Source organism: Pelodiscus sinensis, chromosome 1 (genome assembly GCF_049634645.1).
Source record: "Pelodiscus sinensis isolate JC-2024 chromosome 1, ASM4963464v1, whole genome shotgun sequence".
Classification (NCBI taxonomy): Eukaryota; Metazoa; Chordata; order Testudines; family Trionychidae; genus Pelodiscus; species Pelodiscus sinensis.
The window spans coordinates 41,596,944-41,617,012 of record NC_134711.1 but is presented as its reverse complement, the minus strand read 5'-3'; the positions used below and the strand labels follow the sequence as shown (position 1 = coordinate 41,617,012).

At 39.3% G+C, this 20,069-nt stretch overlaps 1 protein-coding gene across 5 annotated transcripts in view; it reads right to left on the bottom strand.

Moving 5' to 3' along the window:
* CADPS2 (calcium dependent secretion activator 2) overlaps positions 1–20,069 on the bottom strand; it is a 514,814-nt gene that overhangs the window by 144,528 nt on the left and 350,217 nt on the right. For all 5 annotated transcript variants that reach the window (XM_075928806.1, XM_075928789.1, XM_075928797.1 and 2 more), the window contains exons 12-13: positions 13,911–14,047; positions 9,277–9,464 (exon numbers count right to left, since the gene is read on the bottom strand). In XM_075928806.1, the coding sequence (XP_075784921.1) occupies positions 9,277–9,464; positions 13,911–14,047 (325 nt within the window). The remainder of the gene's footprint in view (positions 1–9,276; positions 9,465–13,910; positions 14,048–20,069) is intronic.

Here is a 20,069-nt window from a genome sequence, read left to right as displayed (position 1 = left end):
TGGTTTGGGTGCCAGTCTGGGACTTGGGAGTCTAAGGCTATGTCTACACTGGGAAGGTTAATGACAAAAGTGCTGTTGACATGCAAAAATTGCCAAAAGTGAAAACCTGTCAAAGCAGTTTTTCCTGTCTCCTATTGTCAACATTTCATGGCCACATTGTTAGCATTCTGTCAACAGATAGAGCAAAGCAATGTGGGTAAGCACCCCACAGTGCAGTATTGTGAGAAGGCAGATCTGATCTCTGCACTGTGCCCTTGGCAAGTTCTGGAGCGTGCCAGTCCTGCAGCTTCCTAAGTGAAGAAACAAACTAGGTAAGATGGAGAGTGGCTTGGCAGAAATCAGTATCAAACACATAGGAGGGATTCATGGGAGTCTCAAAGGAGGACTAGAAGGACACAACAAAGGATTCCTCTAGCCCCCCAGCATTACCCAATAGACCTCAGAAAAGAATAGCATTAGCTAGCTTCTTGTGAAGAAAAAAACCCGTATCTGTTCAGAAGCCATTGACAATTGTTCTAAATTTGTAGAAATTCTACATTTCAACCTGATCCACAAGATCACGTCTCAGAAAAGCTAGCACGTTTTTTCTCATTTTAATTTTCTGTCAAAACAGGCACTGACAATTGGCCAACTATTCACTGGCTCTGAGTCCCCAGGTTTTGGAGAACGTACATTTCAAGAATATTACTTCCATTCTTCATCAGCCTCGATGGAATGGACTGGCGAAGAAAGCCATACAGATGGCTAAGAGAATTCTATACCCAGCCAGACTATGATTGCTCTCCTGATTTTAGGGTAATCCACACAACAATCACTAGAAGAAGCCCAAATGCTTATGAGTAGTCAAATCAGAAGAACTCTACCAACCTTAGAAGTAAATCTTCCTCAAGAACCCCATAGCTAAAGCTCTACTGTATTCATAGTTCATTTTGATCAATTTGATAGTCAAAGGATTTTAAAAATAATACATTTTATGATTTCAACTATTTGAATTTTCACATTGTCGTAATTGTAGAATTACTGACACAAAAAGGGGTTGCAAAGGTATTGTAGTGGTACTGCTCCCCTTACTTCTGTGCTGTTATAGGTGGCAGAGCTGCTTTCAGAGCTGGGTAGCCAGAGTGGCGGTTGCTGGCCGAAAGCGCAGCTTTGAAGGCAGAGCTGCTGTCAGCAGCAGCACAGAAATAAGGATGGTATAGTATGTTATTGCCACCCTTACTTCTGTGCTGCTACCTATGGAGCTGGGCCGTTAGTCAGCAGCTGCCATTCTCCGACCACCCAGCTCTGATGGCAGCAGCACAGAAGTAAGGGTGGCATGGTATGTGACTGTTACCCTTACTTTTGCACTACTGCTGGTGGAGCGCTGCCTTCACAGCTGGTAGTCCAGCCAATAGCTGCCACTTTCTGGATGCCCAGTTCTGATGGCAGTGCACAAGTAAGAGTGCAATACTCTGGTGACAACACCTCCCCTCCCCGCTTTTAGGTTGGGACTCCCAATCTGAGAAACTCTGGTCTCACACTGTGAAATTGATATCGGGTAAAAGCACACAAAACATCAGATTTCACAGAGGGAGACCAGATTTCATGGTCCATGATGCATTTTCATGGCCTCAAATTTGGCAGGGTCATACCCATATTTCAAGAGATCTCAATCTGTTAGAATGCAGCCTGAAGCTTGCCCAGGCCAATCCATACCTACAGACACACACCCTCCCAACCTGAAGGAAATCCTTTGTAGCAGCCACACATTACTCCTCAGATACTCACCCACGAACCTACCCTGTTGCCAACTCCATCCTCATATCTATACAAGCAACACCATCACAGGACCTAACAACCTAAGTCACATCAGGGGCTCATATAACTACTCATTCCCAGGGGCGGCCCGTGGCTATAGGCAGACTCAGCCGCCACCTAGAGCGTTGCCGCCCAGGGCGCCCGATGATGATGTCACATGGCACCCGGGGCGCCCACCAATGACAATCAGTCCATTGACGGCCCTGCAGGCGAGAGCGCCGATCACATGTTCCGCCTGGGATGCCAGCTGCTACAGCCAGCCTCGGCCAGCTCCTACTCATTCGCTAATGTGATATGTGCCAGCAGTGCCCCTCTGCTATGTATATTGGCCAAACTGGACAGTCTCTGAGACAAAGGATAAATGGACATAAATCAGACTTCAGGAATGGTAACACATAAATCTGTAAGGGGACATTTTTAACCTGCCTGCTCACTCAATCATGGATTTAAGAGTAGCCATTCTTCTACAAAGCAATTTTACTGTCCAATTACAGAGAGAGTCTGCAGAACTGGAATTCATCTGCAAGTATGACACCATTACCCTGGTCTTAAAAAAAGATATTAACTGTGTGGCATACTACAAAGCCAATTTCTCCTGCCTCTAACAACTGCATTTCCACATGTAAAGCTATGTATGGAACACATCTAGGCCACTTAATTAGCTTCATTAATACTGGTCCTACAATTGACAGGTACTTCTCTTGTTTTCTGTTATTTCCACTCCAATTCATTGATGAAGTGGATTTTATCCACAAAAGCTCATGATTCTATATATTTCTGTTAGTCCCTAGCATACCACAGAGCTACTCATTGTTTTTAAACCAAGGAGGCCATCTCAATAAAATAGAATGAAGAAAAATACAGTACACCAGCTGTTATCACTGAATGCAGCCACAGCCCAAGATTCTACAGGATTGAGACTGATCAAAGTATTCACTACAGAAGAAAGAGGCAGAATCTTGAGGTTGCAACCCTGCTGAACTGACATAGGGTTCTATTAGGAATGGGTTTGACATCCTCAATGAAGAGCCTAGACAAGGATCACTCAACAAGAATGTCTCTCTTTCAGTTTGATAATCCATGGAAATCAACAAGACAAAACAACCCATCATGCCAGATGATGATCAGATTTGGATGAGAGGTGAGCTATTGCCTCCTCTGAATGCATCATTTTCTGTTAAATCTTGCTAGAGATTGTGTATGCTGAAAAAGAAAAGATGAAGATTTCATGCTGTAAACCTCAATGCTTTAAAACTTGAAAGAAGCTAGGCAGAAGGGGCAAGAGAAGGTTCTGAACACAAGTGCTACAATGAAGTAGAGTGAAGGAAAGAGACAGATTAGTGTTAGAGGTAATATTGTTTTCCCTTATTTTAATAAAATGTCTGGATTAAAGTTTGAAGTAAGCAACAGTTCCTGAGATACTTACCATTATCACTTGACTTGAGGTGGAGGAACACAAGTTCCTGTTACATATCAATTAACAGTGAAAGAAGGTGAGTTAATGCAGTGGCTCTCCCACAACTCTCTCAATTTCGATAGGATATCCGTGTTGATTTACAGAGCTGCAGTTCTCCTACGTACTCATGCATACCTCTTCAAGTTAGTCAAGTACAGTAGAATCAAAAGCTATAGATTCATTCCATTCTCACAAGGGCTGAAGATTTCAAAAACAAGGTAGACAGAAATTACAAAGTTTATGGTCAGATGCTTTTTACCTATACTGTCTATATGAAGAATGTATTACACATCAGAGAGAGAGAGAGAGAGAGAGAGAGAGAGAGGACAGAGACCTAACAGGGAGAGGGCATTTTTGAAATTTGAATGCTTCAATTCTGACTGCAGCTCAGCAGGTGAAAGAAGTCACTTTGCACTTCATGTATTTCTCACCAGCATCTATTTCAGAACAAGAGGGACAGAATGAGAAGTCACAGCATGAGAACCAGAAACAAAAGATGATGATGGGGAAGAAAACAATAGCCCCTGACTTGTGCTTAACACCTACTGCTGCTGTTTAGTCTGAAATGTCAGCCTTCAGAACTATATTGTATTTACATAATCAACCCATTTCACTTACACCAGAAGTACGAGCATAAATAACAATAGCAGTAAGATAAAAACACTTGTGAAACATTGAGTAGGCCTGAGGAAACACAGATTGTGAAGAGGAAATATAGAAAGAGGCATTATAAAATTCACTATCATCTAGGTAGAATGAAGAGTAGCTTTTATTGGGTGTGTCTAGACTACATGGCTCCGGCGATGGAGCCATGTAGATGAGTTTACTAGACATCTCAAAACGAACTGGCGATTTAAATAACTGCCGCTTAATTTACATCAAAATGGCTGCCACGCTCTGCCGAACAGCTGATTGTCGGCACAGCACCATAGTCTAGACGGGGATCAGCCAACGCCAGAACCTTTTGTTGTCAGATCCTTTATGCCTCATGAAATGAGGCTTACAGGATCTGACGACAAAGAGTTCTGGGGTCGGCTGATTCCAGTCTAGACTACCGCCCTGTGCTGACAATCAGCTGATCAGCACAGCGCGGCAGCCATTTTGATGTAAATGAAGCAGCGATTATTTAAATCGCCACTTCATTTTGCTATGTCTAATAAACTCATCTACTTGGCTCCGTTGACGGAGCCATTTAGTCTAGACACACCCTTTATGTATGATAAAAAGGGAAAAATCAGTTGCATCAGAACCATTGCTGTGTTTGTTGACATTACAATTACTCTTTCCTTCCCTCCTCTTCTTCCCTCTCATTTGTCAATCACTTGCCGCATCATGTCTTAAATTAGATTGTCAAGGTAAATGAGATAATATCTTATTTGGCCAACTTCTGCTGGTGAAAGATTAACTTTTGTGTTTCTCAGATTTGAAGAAAAACTGTAAGGTACTCAGGGTGGCATAGCTAAGTACAAGGTGGAACAGACTGTTCAGCAGAAGTGGTTATGGTAGGGACCATTCAAGATGAAGTGAAATTAGATTATAAGCTCTTTGAGGCAAGGACTGTATCTTCCCATGTGTATTTGTATAGCATTCAACAAAAAGGAGCACTGATCCTGGTAGGGGTGTCTTGGGTCTTACAGCAATACAATCAATTGTTAATATATCAAAATTATTATTAATAAGCATAGCTCTTCCTTCTCTTCAGTTCAAAACTCACTATCTAGTCAGTTGCATAAGGTCTAGACAGAGAAGGAACCTATGTTCACAGAAGCTATGCCACCCGCTGGAACTGCTAGTGCAGCAATTTCAGACATATGTGGGCTAAAAGATATTTTGAAAGAGACAAGTCTATAGCAGCTGCTAGTGAGTCATTGGGGGAAAAAGATAAATTCTGAAAAGGTAATATAAACTGGCACTGCAAGACATTTTCATACACTCTCTAGGCTTGATAAGGAGCTAGGAAACATTTTTACCTTTTGGGTTAGAAGATAAAACTTGGGAGGGATTTTTGTTGCTCAGAATTTTTCAGGCTCAGTCTCTATAATATTAAGGGAAAACACTGGAAAGCACAGAAAATGTACTGAGGGCACTTTGGCTTAATTATGGTAGGATTTTGCACAATTTGCCACTTGTACAATCATGTATGTAAGTACATAATGTAAGACAGACATAAAACATATGAGTGGGCAAGAGAATCAGGGCCTACATTTCTATTTTGTTGTTTCACTAAGACTAAAAGCAGTCCAAGAGCCTGATTCTGATTTGTACTGAGGCTCCTTTATACTTCTCTGGCAGCATAAAGGGGCCCAAAAGTGAGTGAAATGTAATCAAGCCCGAAGTCTAGAGCTATTTCTTAGATTTAAAATGGGAGCGGAGAATTAAGAAGTAATCTTCCATAATCCCTCTGATGATTTAACGTGATTTGTTACCAACCAAATGTAATAAAAATAAAATAAAAATACTCCCCCTCCCCATACACATACCTGGAATGAATATAATTTAATAGAACACTCTGGATAGCATTTTAATTCCAGATACAAATAGTAAGAATTTATTTTGTATGAGGCTGACTATAACAAATATCTAATGATAACTATAATCACAATGCATATTTTAAAAATATTGAATATGCATTCGTGGTCTTTTGTTTTATGTAGAAATAAAAGAAAGTAAGAAAAAAGAGTCAACAAGAAGCTTTTCAGAGATTATTTGCCATAATAGATACATGTATCCAGTATTATCATTAACTGATATCTGATAATTATGCAGGGAAATATCTAATAACAGACAAATTAAACTGGTGAGAATGCTGGAAATTTTGCTCTAAAACAGATGCATCCCAAGTAGTGTGATAAATTGATTTATTTGGAGTATGTATAAATGGTAGCCGATCTCAAAGCTTGGCCACTGCATTCATGATATTCTTTAGCACACTTTTATATAGATTTGTGCTCCATAATGTTACAAAATGTTAAATTTTAATTACATGAATTGTCTCAATATAGGCTGAAGAATTCAGCCAGGTTGTTTCTTTTTTTGAAGATACAGGAAAGTTAATATATTCACATATATCTAGCTATATCTATCTCCATATATATATATACACACAACTATGATGCCAATACAGTAAGTTAGGAAACATGAAGAAAAAGAGGCATCTTCATCTGATCATTTGACTGATGTCACTAAGGTTGCTTGCCACTCTGAAATAAACTAGTATCTAAAAGAAACAAGGATTACTTTGTATTCTGACTATAGTCATGACTGGTATTTCTATATCTTTTCCCACTCCAAAGCTAGTATATCTTAGATGGTCTTTGTCAGGCTAGTAGCAGGTCTAAGGCTCTCCTAACCAAAGAAAAATCTCTGAATTCACTGCTTATCCATCATTTCTAAACCATTTAATTGGGCCATGAAAACTCTTTGTCTTGGCTCTGTGGTATTTCTCCTCCTCAGCATGACTTACAAAACTAAGAAGTATAACAACACAGATCAGCCTAGAACTTTGGCCTATCATGTATTGTCTGTGAAATTCTTTTTCTCCCTTGCTGCACTTCCCTAGTGGTTCTGTAGATGAATGAGTGGATGTATTATCTGTGTATGTGTGTCTGTCATCCTCAGTGAGTGTCTCTGTTTCTGTCCTTGACTTACTTTTCTTCTTCTTCTTCTTTCTTTTTTCAATCTTTTTACAATGTCTCAGAGCTAGTCAGACCCGCTCTGTTCAACACTATTCTTTTATTCCTAAAACACTTATAATGCTATTCAGACAGCATGCATTTGTACAGAAGGAATACATACATACAGAGTGCTTACCACTGTGCAAAATGATGTGCTCCCTGTGATTTTTCCCCATACTGCCTGTACTGTTGTCCTTCACTTAATAAATAAAAAGAAATGTATCTCCCTTCCTTTTGAAAACTTGAAATAAGTTTGTGCAATTATCACTGAATATTTGCATTGTCTGATTCACAACTAATAACAAAAAAAGCTGGAGAAAAAAACTACTTAGAATCAGACATGGGGCAGCTCAAGTACGTTTCTTATAGGTGCTTCAAGATTTGACAAGGGAAATATGCTTTGACAGAGAAGAGGTTACTAAGTAAAAACCAGAAAATGTGCCTAACTTATCAGAATGTGAATTAAGCTACCTTGAGAACATCTCAGATACATTGTGATAATTTTTCCATTTTACACCTTACAGCCAAGGAAATCTTTTTTTTCTTGATTCGCCGGCTTCCCGCCGAATATCCCTCAGGTACACAAATGTCTTACCCTCTTGACACTCTCCCATGTCCCATGCAACCTCAGAGGTTAGAAGGCTTTGTCTTGTATAGCAGAGATAAGAAATCCTTGGCTCCTTTAAAGGTTGCACCACCTGATTAGCATAATGAGGGCAGCTCTGTGGCTGATCGATTGGAAACAAGTCTACTTGCTGCCATGCATACAAGGGAAGGACTTAAGAGCCCTTCTTCTTGCCCAGGGATGCCATTCTGCAGTGGGAAAAAAAGCTGCCCCTCATGGGATTAGAGAAGGGCAGGGTTTTGAGGCTTTGCTGTGGACATCACACTAATTGTTTACTTTTAGGGCACGAAAGGAATTTTTTCCTCACTGCCATATAGGCCAGGGTATTGTGGAGTTGATACCTGCACTGCTGAGAGGTAGGCAAATGCAGTGGACAGTTTATAAAATAAACTATCCTTTCAACTTGATAGGAACCCAGTACAATTTAGTAGTTTCCTGACAAACTGGAATTGAAAGAAGATTAGGGGAAGGCATCTTCCAAAGAAAACTGGTAATATTGTTGCAGATATTTACTCTGCCTAATGTCCAGAACACTGTACAAAGAATCCCCTCTTCCTTAGCTCCTTAACCATGTGCTGGAACCAGGTTAATGGGGTAGACAGGCCTGCCACTGAGGAGGGGGGCCAAGGTGGCAATTACCTAAGGGCATGGCAACTCAAAGTGGCCTGGGACTACTGGCTGCCACTGTTGAAGTAGTCGGAGCCCCAGACCCTTTAAATCACTGCTGCACATAGCTCTGAGGGTTGGCTGCCCTTGGCCCTGCCCCTTCAGAGGCACAGAGCCAGCCCCCCCACACTTTGCCCATCGGCCCTGCAGGGGGTGAAGGGCCAATGGTGATCCTCCCCAGGTGAAATGGATTACAAAGGAAGGGTGACTTACTCTGGAAGGCTACGGCTACTCTGTAGCCTTCTTCTGGAAAAGCTTATGCAAACGAAGCATGGAGTGGAATATCGCTGTGCTTCATTTGCATAATTAATTAGCAGCCGCTTTTGTGCAAGAGGCTTCTGTGCAAAAGGAGCTGTGTAGATGGCTCCTTTTTGCGCAAAAACTCCCTCTTGAGCAAGAGCTGTTCCTCATTTTTTCAGGAAGAACGGCTCTTGTGCTAGAGGGGGTTTTGTGCAAAAAGGAGCCGTTTACACAGCTCATTTTTGCGCAAAAGCGGCTGCTAATTAATTGTGCAAATGAAGCATGGCGCTATTCCATGCCACGTTTCATTTGCATAAGCTTTTCCGGAAGAAGACTACAGTGTAGCCATAGAGAAAAAGTTGTCGACAGATGTGATATTTACTGAAGTTGCCACCTACTTAAATCCCATTCCTAGTGACTTGTCTGTCTTCCTGGAGTGTCTGGGACAGGGAGATTTCAGAAAAAGAGACAAGTTGACATATTACAGGATGTGGAAGGGGCACCAGAGCCTACTGGGTCCCAGGATTACTTAAAGTATTTATTCAGAACACCAGCTCAATAGTGCCACAACAACTGGGGAATTCAGAAGAAAAACTCAAGGCCCAGACACAATGAATTGGATCTCATACTTCATCAAATGGAAATGATGTTTTCGTAAGCTGCATCAAACCCCCAGAACCACTGTAGATCAGTTTATGAACAGATCCATTTGTTTTTTCAAGTATTACATTTTGCTATCTGGTCAGTGCAAGAACAAAACTATAAATATTTTCCCTTTATCAACTAAGTCAAGCCTAATGATTTGTATACTAAATTACCTATTGCCGTGAACATGAGAGGCACAGAATGCGAAGCTGTAATGGAGCAAGGTTGGGTCAATGACAGCACCATTTTCTGAATGGTCCATTAATTCATTAAGGTAGCAGAGATGACGGTGACAGCCTCTCACACCATAACGAGCACAGTATTCATCTAATACGAAGACTTGGCCTGGGCTAAACCAACCCTGGAAGAAAAAAAATACATTCTTTTAATTCATCCAGAATTTTCTCTTCATTTCCCTGCTTTTAAATCAACCCAGAAAAGAAGAAACAAAAGCAAATAACATTTTTGTGTGCATTACATATACATTGCATACTACTCAAGTGGAGGCCAGGTTATATACCAGAGGAAGGGGGCTCTAATAATAGCTCTCTTGATAACAGCAACTGAGTGTCATGGAGTAACTCTTTTTGTCTTGGACTGAGCCGCTGATCAACAGATCTCATCTATGATGCAGTTGGTGAGTGACTAACCCAATCCTTGATCGGCAGAGCCAATTACAGATGTCACGTAAAAACCGCCTACTGCAGGCCCTGTAGTTCTTCAGCCTTAGTACTACTGTCAACCACATGACTGACGTGTAAATGATCTTGTACAGAATCTAAAAGTGTCACTGTCTGAAACTATAAAATACATTAAATAATATGAACCCTTCAAAAAGCTGGGATTTATTTATGTAATTTAATAAGCTAAAAAAAGAATTGCAGATACAAATGTTATGGTATCTTTAGGAAGATGGTTAAAAGACAATTTCCAGGTGGTGAAATCTCTGTGATTGCATACTTAATCTAAGAGAACTGAACCACAGTTAAATTGCTTGTCCTCTCTCTCATGTAACACTAGTGCATAACCATTTCAGCACTTGTAGTGTTGTATTTATTCAAAGATATGCAACTAGATCAGGGGCGGGCAAACTAGAGCCTTCAGGCTGCATCCAGCTAGTCTGTCATTTTAATCTAGCTCTCGAGTGCTCATGGTAGATTAGCATTTGGGACTTGCTTTGCAAGTGTTGTGGTGCCATGTGGCTCCCTGAAATAGCCCCCTTTGGCCACCTATATATAGGGACAGCTGAAGGGCTCTGTGTCCTGCCTCTAACCCAACCACTGCCTTGCTACTCCCAATGGCCGGGAACGTGGCCAATTGGAATTTCAGGGGCAGAATCTGTGAATGGGAGGGCAAGTACACAGAACCACCTGGCTGCACCTCCAAGTAGGAACTGGCTAGAGGGGATGGTGGGGCGTGGGGGTCATGCTGCTGCTTCCGAGAGCTGCTTGTGGAGTTAAATGCAGCCTGGAGACTGTGCTCCTGAGCACCTACCTTTGGCCCCAACTACCTGCCCCAGCCTTGATCTGTCTCCCATCCTTTAAACACCTCAGTCCTAGCCCAGAGCCCCCTCCTCCATCCCAAACCCCTCATCCCCAGCCTACACCCACAGTCAGAGCCCTCACCCCCCTCCAACCCTTTGCCCTTGTCTGAAGTCTCCTCCCACACCCTGAACTCCTCATTTCTGGCTCCACTCCAGAGCCCGCATCCCCAGCCAGAGCTCTCATCTCCTGAACCCAGATGCATGGCTTTCCATATAATTTCTATATTTTGCCTTGGTCCTTGGGTCAAGACATTTGAACTAGACTTTTGATCCCTGATTCAGGGAAAAAAAGCATTTGATTCATCTCATGATTTGGAGAAAAGTGCCAAAATAAACATTCAAACACAATAGGAAGAGAGATATAAACATTGGGGTGGAAGTTAATGGTTTTTTTTTTTTAAAAGAACTTTTAACACTGACAATTTTTTCTTTTTAAAGGGATCTCTTTCTCATTGAAAGAGATCAAGGAACATGTAATCTAGCCCTTAATATTAAAGACAATTAAAAAAAATCTTTCAGTATAAGTGACCAATACTTCAGATAGCTTTGAGATGTCATTAAATAATTAAAGTGGTAGCATCTGAAATTCAAAAGAGAATTATTTCCTACATAATCACAATACTTTTATGGTCTTAAATATTTATAATTTAAATGAAATTGAAATGAATGTCTTAGGAAAGACTTTTGGAAATATAATGTGAATATTTTTTCCAACTCATTCCTGGTGTAATTTAACTGAAGACAATAGAGTTACAATAAAAAAGGAATTTGGCCCTGTATTCTCAGTTAGACTCTCATTTTTAATTTAGGATTATTGTCTGAGAGCTCCTTACAGTTATCACATAGAACTGTCCAGTATAATGCTCTTAAAGCATGATCCAAATCCCATTAAAGTTAATGAGACTCTTTGCTTTGGATCAGGCCCTTAATGTTTTTGGAGAAAACCTAGTTTTGTTTCAGTAAAGAGAACATATTATTCTGGCAAAGAAATGAGAAATAGAGATTTAATTGAATACATGTGATAAAATGTATCCAAAGGTTCAATAAAAGGTTCAATTAATTGTATCCATCAAAATGATACAATTAATCAAAATATACATGTTATTAATGTACAGGAAAAGTATTTATATATTTCCACATTTTAATGAACATTTTAGTGAAGATTTTTTATTTTTAATATTTATATATCTATGTAGATATGCCAAAATTATAAATTAATCAATACAGAAAGCAGATCATCACAAGACTAGGATTATCATTTACTTGAGTAAAGTCTGTAAATGAAGATCAACTTCCCACTCTCCCTTAAATTAATCTGTCACAAAATGTGTATCTTTGCATAATGTGTCCACACACAGACACTCATATGTATATGTGCACACACATAATTATACAAACAACTCTGCACTAGTTTTTGTTAGATGACTAGAGAATTTTCTAGCAATCAGTTTTTATTTATTGCATAATTGCAAAAAAAGCTCCCCACTGTTTACAAGAGTGTTAAATTAAAGACGTTTAGTGCTGGTAATAGGTTTAATCAAAAATTATATACAATTCAAATGCTTTAAAATTAGGATTTAGGGGATTTTGTAGATGTGTGGATAATTCTATTTTAATTTATTGAAATGTAAAGATATACTTATTTTTTTAAATATATGAAGTATACAAATTTGAAATTTTTATTACAGAACCAAACACATAACTATAGCAACCTCAAAATTTATCTTTAAAACAAAAAGGGAAGGGAGCTAATAAAATGAGTTATTTCTCTTTTATATTTCAAGGAAAACAGAACATTATGCCTGCACGTTGTTATTTTAGCTTTTTGTCAACAGAAAGATCAATAAGAAATCCACCTTTTTATGTGGTTGCTATAGCACTGCATATTCCTGAAGCTCATTTTAAGTTCTTGATAACAATGTTATATTTAGTTTCCTACTATATTATTATTAGTATTATAATAAAAAAAGATTTTGATCCTGATGCACTGTTAGAAAGCTAACCACTTTCTCCTGAGTGCCAATTACTTTGTACAGATGTACCTTCAGGCCTTTTCTGTTGATTCAGTGAACAACTCACAGACAAAAACAGTCCTTTAACTTTTTTCTGTACATACCTACTTGGTACACTATGAAATAAAACCATAATTTCAAAAGTGTTTTACAAGAAGGCAAGTGTCATCAAAAATCTTTTTTTAAATTGTACAAACTAACCTATAGAAATCTGCTCATTCTCCTATCTGAGCAACCTTGACTGGATAGTTAAATAGAAATGAAAATAAAAAACTGTGTTGTATTAATTTGGTAGGACTCACAATTTTGGAGAGCAGGTTCTAGCAGACTTTGATTTTGATGTTTAGAGAAACTGATCTCAACTCCAGACCTCTCAAAGTTAAAAATATGGCATTAACAAGTTAGGGGATCTGATTCTGATGTTAATGACATCACTTTTACACCTGTGTAATTCCACTGACTTCCATGTACCCACTCCTGATTTTTACTTTTAAAATTAAATGAGAATCAGATGGAAAGATTTTTTTAAAAAATAAAATGAAATAAAACAGTACAAGCAAACACAACAATGTAATATACAACAAACAGTGAAATGTGAATAATGAATATTGATCTTCTCGCCTCAATTTTTCCTATTAATCATACAGATTTGAAAAAACCCCATCAATTTTGGCACAGTTATCACATTTTATCGGTTTTCTTTTAGTAGTTAAAACATATTTCTAACTCCCAATTACTGCAAGAAATTTATACAGGATTTATGCTCATAGAGTGAACCTTAGCTCAGCTGATTAAAAACACCGTAATTCTATTTGCCTTTTTTCCCCCGTGGTTTCGATTCTATTCTTTAAAAAAAAAAAAAATCTTAGTCCATGACAGAAGAGAGAATTACAAGATAAATGACATAATGTCTGACATCTGGCAAGCTTGAATTTGTACCTTAAAATGCCTGTACAGGTGTTAGTAAATCCTACCACAGAGGTTTCCATTTTTATTAAAGCCTTCTGTTTTATTCAGCCCTCCCTAGAGGAGCTGATAAACTACAGTTCAGAGTCAGTTTGAGTCTATTCTGTTCTCTATTGAGTGTCACAGCAGTAGTCTTCAAGTGTATAATTTTCAAATTTGAAGCCAATCGATTGGAATCCTTTATCCCAACTACAAGCACAGTTATTGAATGAGTCAGGAAGAAAAGGCCACTTTGTTAACAACTATTTCTCACTTCTTCATTTCTTTTATTCCATTCTGTACTCACCAAACAAGAATAGGAATCATTCAATCTATGATCCAAAGTCTGCCTCTGAAGTACTCTAAAGAGAGATGCATGGTCAAACTTGCAGGGATTAGCAGAAATAAACTCATCCATACCATGTTTCTGAGCACGATCTGCATCTGTTCAGGGAAAGGAAAAACATACAGTACATGTGTATGTATAGTCTTTTAATTAAAGACTCTCGTACAATGAAGAAGATTCTTGAAAGCATTAAAAACTGAAGAGCCGAATTACATCGATGGATGCATGCAGATGATTCCAACTAAAGAATCTTGTCTTAAATTGATCTAGCAAATAATTATATTGAATTATTTTTCTAATTGCCTGCCATGATAAAATCTGGGCATATTACACAGATTAAATGTAATAATGGATATAATTAAATTGCCCAACACTGGCAGTACAAACAACTCTTTTTCCTTGTACTGTCCCAATCAAAACAAACGATCTAGCTATGGTCTAAATCAAACAAGTGTGTTACCAAAACCCCAGTTTAGAAAACCTATTTGCAAATGTGGTGCTGGATATTTAAAATCATTCTGACAGTATGATTTGTTTATTATATCTTTTTAAATATCACAGATTATAAATTAATTTTATGAGTGTAAACAATTTATTTCTATGGTTTTTTTTGTTTAGATGAGGCCCACTTGCTAATTTTGGTAACATTAACAAGAAAACAGCCTTCCTCCATTAATAACAAAAGTTTATGTATTAATTTATTGATGTAGGGAAGACTATGTCCACTGCACATCAAAGTACCACTCATAGAAAACATTCACTATTGCTAGAAGCCCATTTGCCAAATGGCAAACTGGAGCAGAAATGAACACATTGGGTTGAGCTAGGTCATTTCCAGCCTTCTTTTTGTACTCTGCTTTTAATGAGATGAACCTAAATGTAGTAATGGCAAAGAGCTCCTTCAACCTCCGAGCAAAGAGTAATGAAAAAAGGGAGCAGTATTTTTGTGTAAATACATAGAGAAAACATGCCATCCCAAATGGCACTTCAATCAAAGGCCCAAATTTATTGTTCTTTACAGATTGCATCTTTCAACGCCTTTGAACCCCGCGGGTTTATCAAAAGACAAGCTCTGGTGATTGCTTTCATTAATGGTATGTTTTGTCAAAGTCCTCAATGTGAATTATCAACCAAGTATGGACAGAAAAAGCCTTACAGTGCCCAAAAGGACTAGTTATGTATTAGCACATTAGCTCAGCTAGATTCTATAGTCTATATTGGAGGTGAACAGTCCTATCAACTTAAAAATTGACTTTCCCTTACAATAGGATCACAGCTTTTGTTCCTTTAAATTCAAATATGTCTTTTTATGCTTGTTACTAGAAAACTACAGTCCTAAATGTGTTCTAAAAATAATTTTGATAACTGCATGGTACAAACCTAAAATTTCTAAAGAAAGGAAGACAAAAGTTTATTGATTAAACCCAATTACAGAGTCAGGTTCATAATAAAACTCAATATTGATCTGTGGGCATGATGCTAACATAATCAGTCACATTTAGAAATTTAGCCCCAGATCATATTGATCCATGTCAAGTCCAACTTTCAGCTGTATTTGTAGATGGAAGAATTATTTAATTCAAGCTGAAGGATCTGCAACATCATATCTTGAAAAGATGCACAGACTAATTCATATCACTTGGCTTTGCATTGTCAAAGCAAGAGTCAAATCCATGTGACAGATTTCACCAAGGTGGATGTAGCAAATAAACTGTGTGACAGTACACTGATGATTTAAGGTATGAGCTGACCATCTATAGAAAAAGCATCATATTATGTCTTAGCATTTAAGAAGCAACATCATGTATGATTAAACATCTTTTAAAAAGATAAACAGATTGTTTCCTGAATACAAGTGGACTACCTTTAATCACAAACTTAGACTGTATTTCATACACAGTAAGCTGAAGTGTCTTTTCTTTAATGTAAGTGGAAAATAGTTTACATGTATTTAAAATATTTAAAGAAATACAATTAGGCATCTCTGAGATTATGTTTGATTCAAAGTATTAAACTATAGTATGAAGTTAGTTTGAATACTGTTACCAAAATGTTCTACACTGATAGAAATATTTCTCCAGACACAATAAATATTAAGAAAACAAACAACATTTTTCTTTATTTCTTAATAAGCATTGATTCATGTACAAATGTCTGCTTTTCTGAGTCTTTTCAAAAACAAAAACATTACAACAGGTCACAAAAAATACATAATTTTCCTTTGTGATGTGTCTCTGGTGCATAACATACACAGAAACAGCTTGTAGAAGCTTTCAGGACTTAATTCTTAGCTTTATAATTACAGATACAATATCTCTTTTCTTTTTTTAAGTATATTTCTTGTTATGATTAATTTGAAACTAGTGAACTGTGTGTTGCCACACAATAAGACTTTCACCTAACTTCCAGATTCACTAATATGGACACTTGAACATTTGTGAAGTTCCACTGAAGTCAATGGATTCTGTGACAATTTATCCTTGATGGGAAAACCGAAAACCGAAAACCAAAAACCAAAACAAACAAAGTTTCAGATATATGTACTCTTTGGTACATGTCCATTTTCTACTATTTTTATTTGTATTTTTCTTCAAAAGTCAATGAAAAACCTTAATGTACTAATATCAAACATTAAATGGAAATATCTCTCAATATTTTTAAAAAGAAAACAGTGGTTAAAAGCTTACCTTTTCCAGCTACAGGTGAGCAGGAAATAATACAAAAAATAGTTGATGTCACACACCATATCCCATTTACTCTACAGAGTTTACACTCAAGTAATTGTTCATCTTTTCCAATAAATTCCCCACAAAAATAAAATAAAGTTAAAAAATGTAAGAATAGTTTGCAAGATTAAAATATAGGGATAAATGTTTTATGGCTGTGGTGTCTAAATTAAATTAGCAGTACATTTTAGCTTTATTTAGAATAATAATTTGCTCCATTAGTAATGAAGCAATGAGCTTGCGACTGTCTGATTTACCTGCGAAAGCAAAAATGAGACTATGTCCACCATAATGATACAGTAAAAATACAATTTCTTTTCAACCTCTATTCAGTTATTTGACTTTTTGGGGGGAAAACACCTAAGGAGGACTAAAAGAGGATTTTCATTTCATATTTGACTTTCCCCCACCCAGCCCCCAGCAATACTAGCTGTGTCATATCTGAATTAGGTCCATGTGAAATTAATGTGCCCTTTTCTGCTCAGGAACCATAAATAGGTTAATTGTTTAATTTAATGGACAACAGAGCTTGATCTAATGCTCACTAAAAATCAATGAAAAGGCTCCACTGATTCAACAGGAGTTGAATCAGGCCCTTGGTCTTCAGGGAAGATATCTGAGATGTTTGAAAGAAAGAAACTGGTTCACAAACAAAAATAAGTTTGGAATGACTGAAAATGAAGCACTTTTATGGATCACTATGCAACTGACATTTTTTAAAGAACCAAATTCAAATAGAGTGATAATTAAACTTTTTAAAATGTAATAAGAATTAAATTCCCTCCATTTAAATTATAAGAAGTTTTAAATTTCCAACATTTCCCAGTTCACCTTTCTTACACAAGATATTTGTGTATATGTTGATAAAACTGTAATTTGCCATTCTGATACCATGTATCAATAAACCCTAGATCAGTGTTTCCCAATTTTATTTGGCCAAAGAACCCTTTTAAACTCGAAAGAATTTTGAGAACCCCTAATAACAGTCTTATATGTGGAGCTGAAAAAGTAGACCACAAATAAGGCACTTGCACCATTGATTGACTGCGCACACAGTGCTGAGTGGTGACATCACCATCCCCACTCTCTAGATAAGCTGACATTATACAGGGACACTTATTGTGGCAAACGCAAATGCAAATGGTTTTCAATAAAGTTCATAAATGATTAAATATTAATTTTTTTAAAAAAAATCATAAAATATTATTGTAATGGAATTTTCCCACTGAACCCTTATTTTCACTTCGGAGAACCCTCGGGTTCTGCAGAACACCATTTGGAAACACTGCCCTAGATTATAGAACACAGTAGATATATCACAACTGTTAACAGGATGAAACACACCAATCTTTTAAAAGTCTGCTAGTAGACTGCTTTAAATGTTTGTGGTCTAAAGATATGTGAATATTCAAGGTTGGTCCTGTTAAGATTTTTTTAAAGTAATATATTGAGAAATGCCATCTTCGAATTTAAGGAAGAGCCCAAGATTCAACAAAGCACTCATGTGCATGCCTATCTTGAAGCATTAAAGTAATCCCAACCTTACTTATGGATAAACTTTGAAAAAGCAGAAGTAAAGTAAGACCATAACTGTTCATTTCACCCAGATATCTGTATGATGTCAATGGAAATTCAGCATTTGCTTACTGTTAAGCATGCGTTTCAGTGCTTGCTTAAATGGAATGGATTAAGTACATGTTTAAGTGCTTTGCTAAGTCAAGGCATTAATCAATAAAAGCAGGAGTTTATTTGAAACTAACAGACGTACCAAGCGCTGTTCGGGTCCTTAACACTTTTTTTGGGGGGGGGGGGGAGAGGTAAGGGAGGAGGGCAAATGCAAGAGTAAGTGCGCAGTATAGAGTTTGTAGGAGTCAGGGCAAGGGAGTCAGTATGTGCGTGTGGTGAGGGACTGGAGGTGTGGGGAGTGCAGAAGGGCAGGTTTTGGGGCGAGAAGGGGCTCCAGACAGGGAGCTAGGAGGAGTGGGGGGCTCAAAGAGGCCACCTGTCATTGACAGGAGCAGCATTGTCCAGGCAGTGGTGAGAGCAATTTTGTTCAAGGCAGTGTCAGGGGTTCTCCAGGGCCACACATCTACTGGGTGTGGCTCCCCAGTGGTGGCAAGGGCTGTACTTTATGTTTTGGTGCCCCTATGCAGCACTGTGTGCTTGTATGCCTGGGGCTGCTGCAAGGCTTGTCCCTGCCCTCTCCCACATGTGCTGCAGAGAGGAGTCCCCCATGCTCCACTCCAAGTGTATAACTCCTCTCCAGCCCCAAGGATGACCCCAAGTCCAGGTAAGCTACAGGACAGGGGGAGCGAGGGAAGATGTGCGAAGGAAGCCCGTGGCCCCATTAGGAGCCACACAAGGGGTGTGTGTGAGGGAGGGAAGCCCCAGGCCCCATCTGGTGCCATACTAGGGGTGGGAGAAGGAAGGAGGGAAGCCCCAGGTCCCCAGCCCCTTCTGGAACTGCACGAGGTGGGGGAGGAGGGAAGCCCCCGGCTCCTATTTGTAGCCACACTGGAGGGGAGGGAAGGAAGCCCTTGCCCCCCATTAGAAGATGAACAGGGGGCAAAGAGGGGGAAATGCCAGCTTCCATCTGGAGCCATGTGGGGGGTAGGGAGGAAGGAAACTCTGGCCCCCCAGCCCTGGTAAGGGCCATGCAGAGGGGGAGGAAGGAGGGAAGCCCCAGGCCCTATCTGGAGCCACACTGGGGGGGGAGGGGAGAAGAGGAGCCCCAGGACCCATCTGAATCCATGTGGGGGGGAGAGGAAGGGAAGATCCAGCCCCAGTAAAAGCTACCCTGGGTGGGGGGTGGGGGGGAGAAGGAGAAGGGGGAGGAAGGAAAGCCCCAGATCTCAGTCAGATCCATGCGGGGGATGGGAGGAGGGTGAGCCCCAGGTCCTGGCTGGAGTTGTGGTGGTCAGGATGGAGAGGGAAAAGGAAGCCCCAGGCCCCCTAAAGGAGCCGTGCAGGGGGTGGGGAAGGAAAGCTCCGAGATCCCCACAGGAGCCACACGGGGGAGGGAAGTCCCAAACCTTGGCAGAAGCTAGGAAGGGGCCTCAGTTACAAACTATGGGGACCAATGCAAGGACAGCCCTGCACTGTGGGGTCTGGGGGCCAGCTGGGAGGGAGGAACCCTGTTCAGCACCAAAACATTCAGAGCCCCTTCCTCAGCTAGCTGCTGTCTTACTGGTGCAGCAGCCCTCCTGTGCTCATTCTGCAGTATAACTGTCCCTCATTGAAGCACCCTCCCTTTCCATGTCATGGAGAACAATCCCATTCCAGGCATGCCCCATTTTACCAACACAAACAAATCAGGACCTTGCTTTAAGTTAGGATAAGAGGAAGCTGCATATCCAATTTGGTTGTCCTAACTCTTACCATTTAGGAGGAGTTT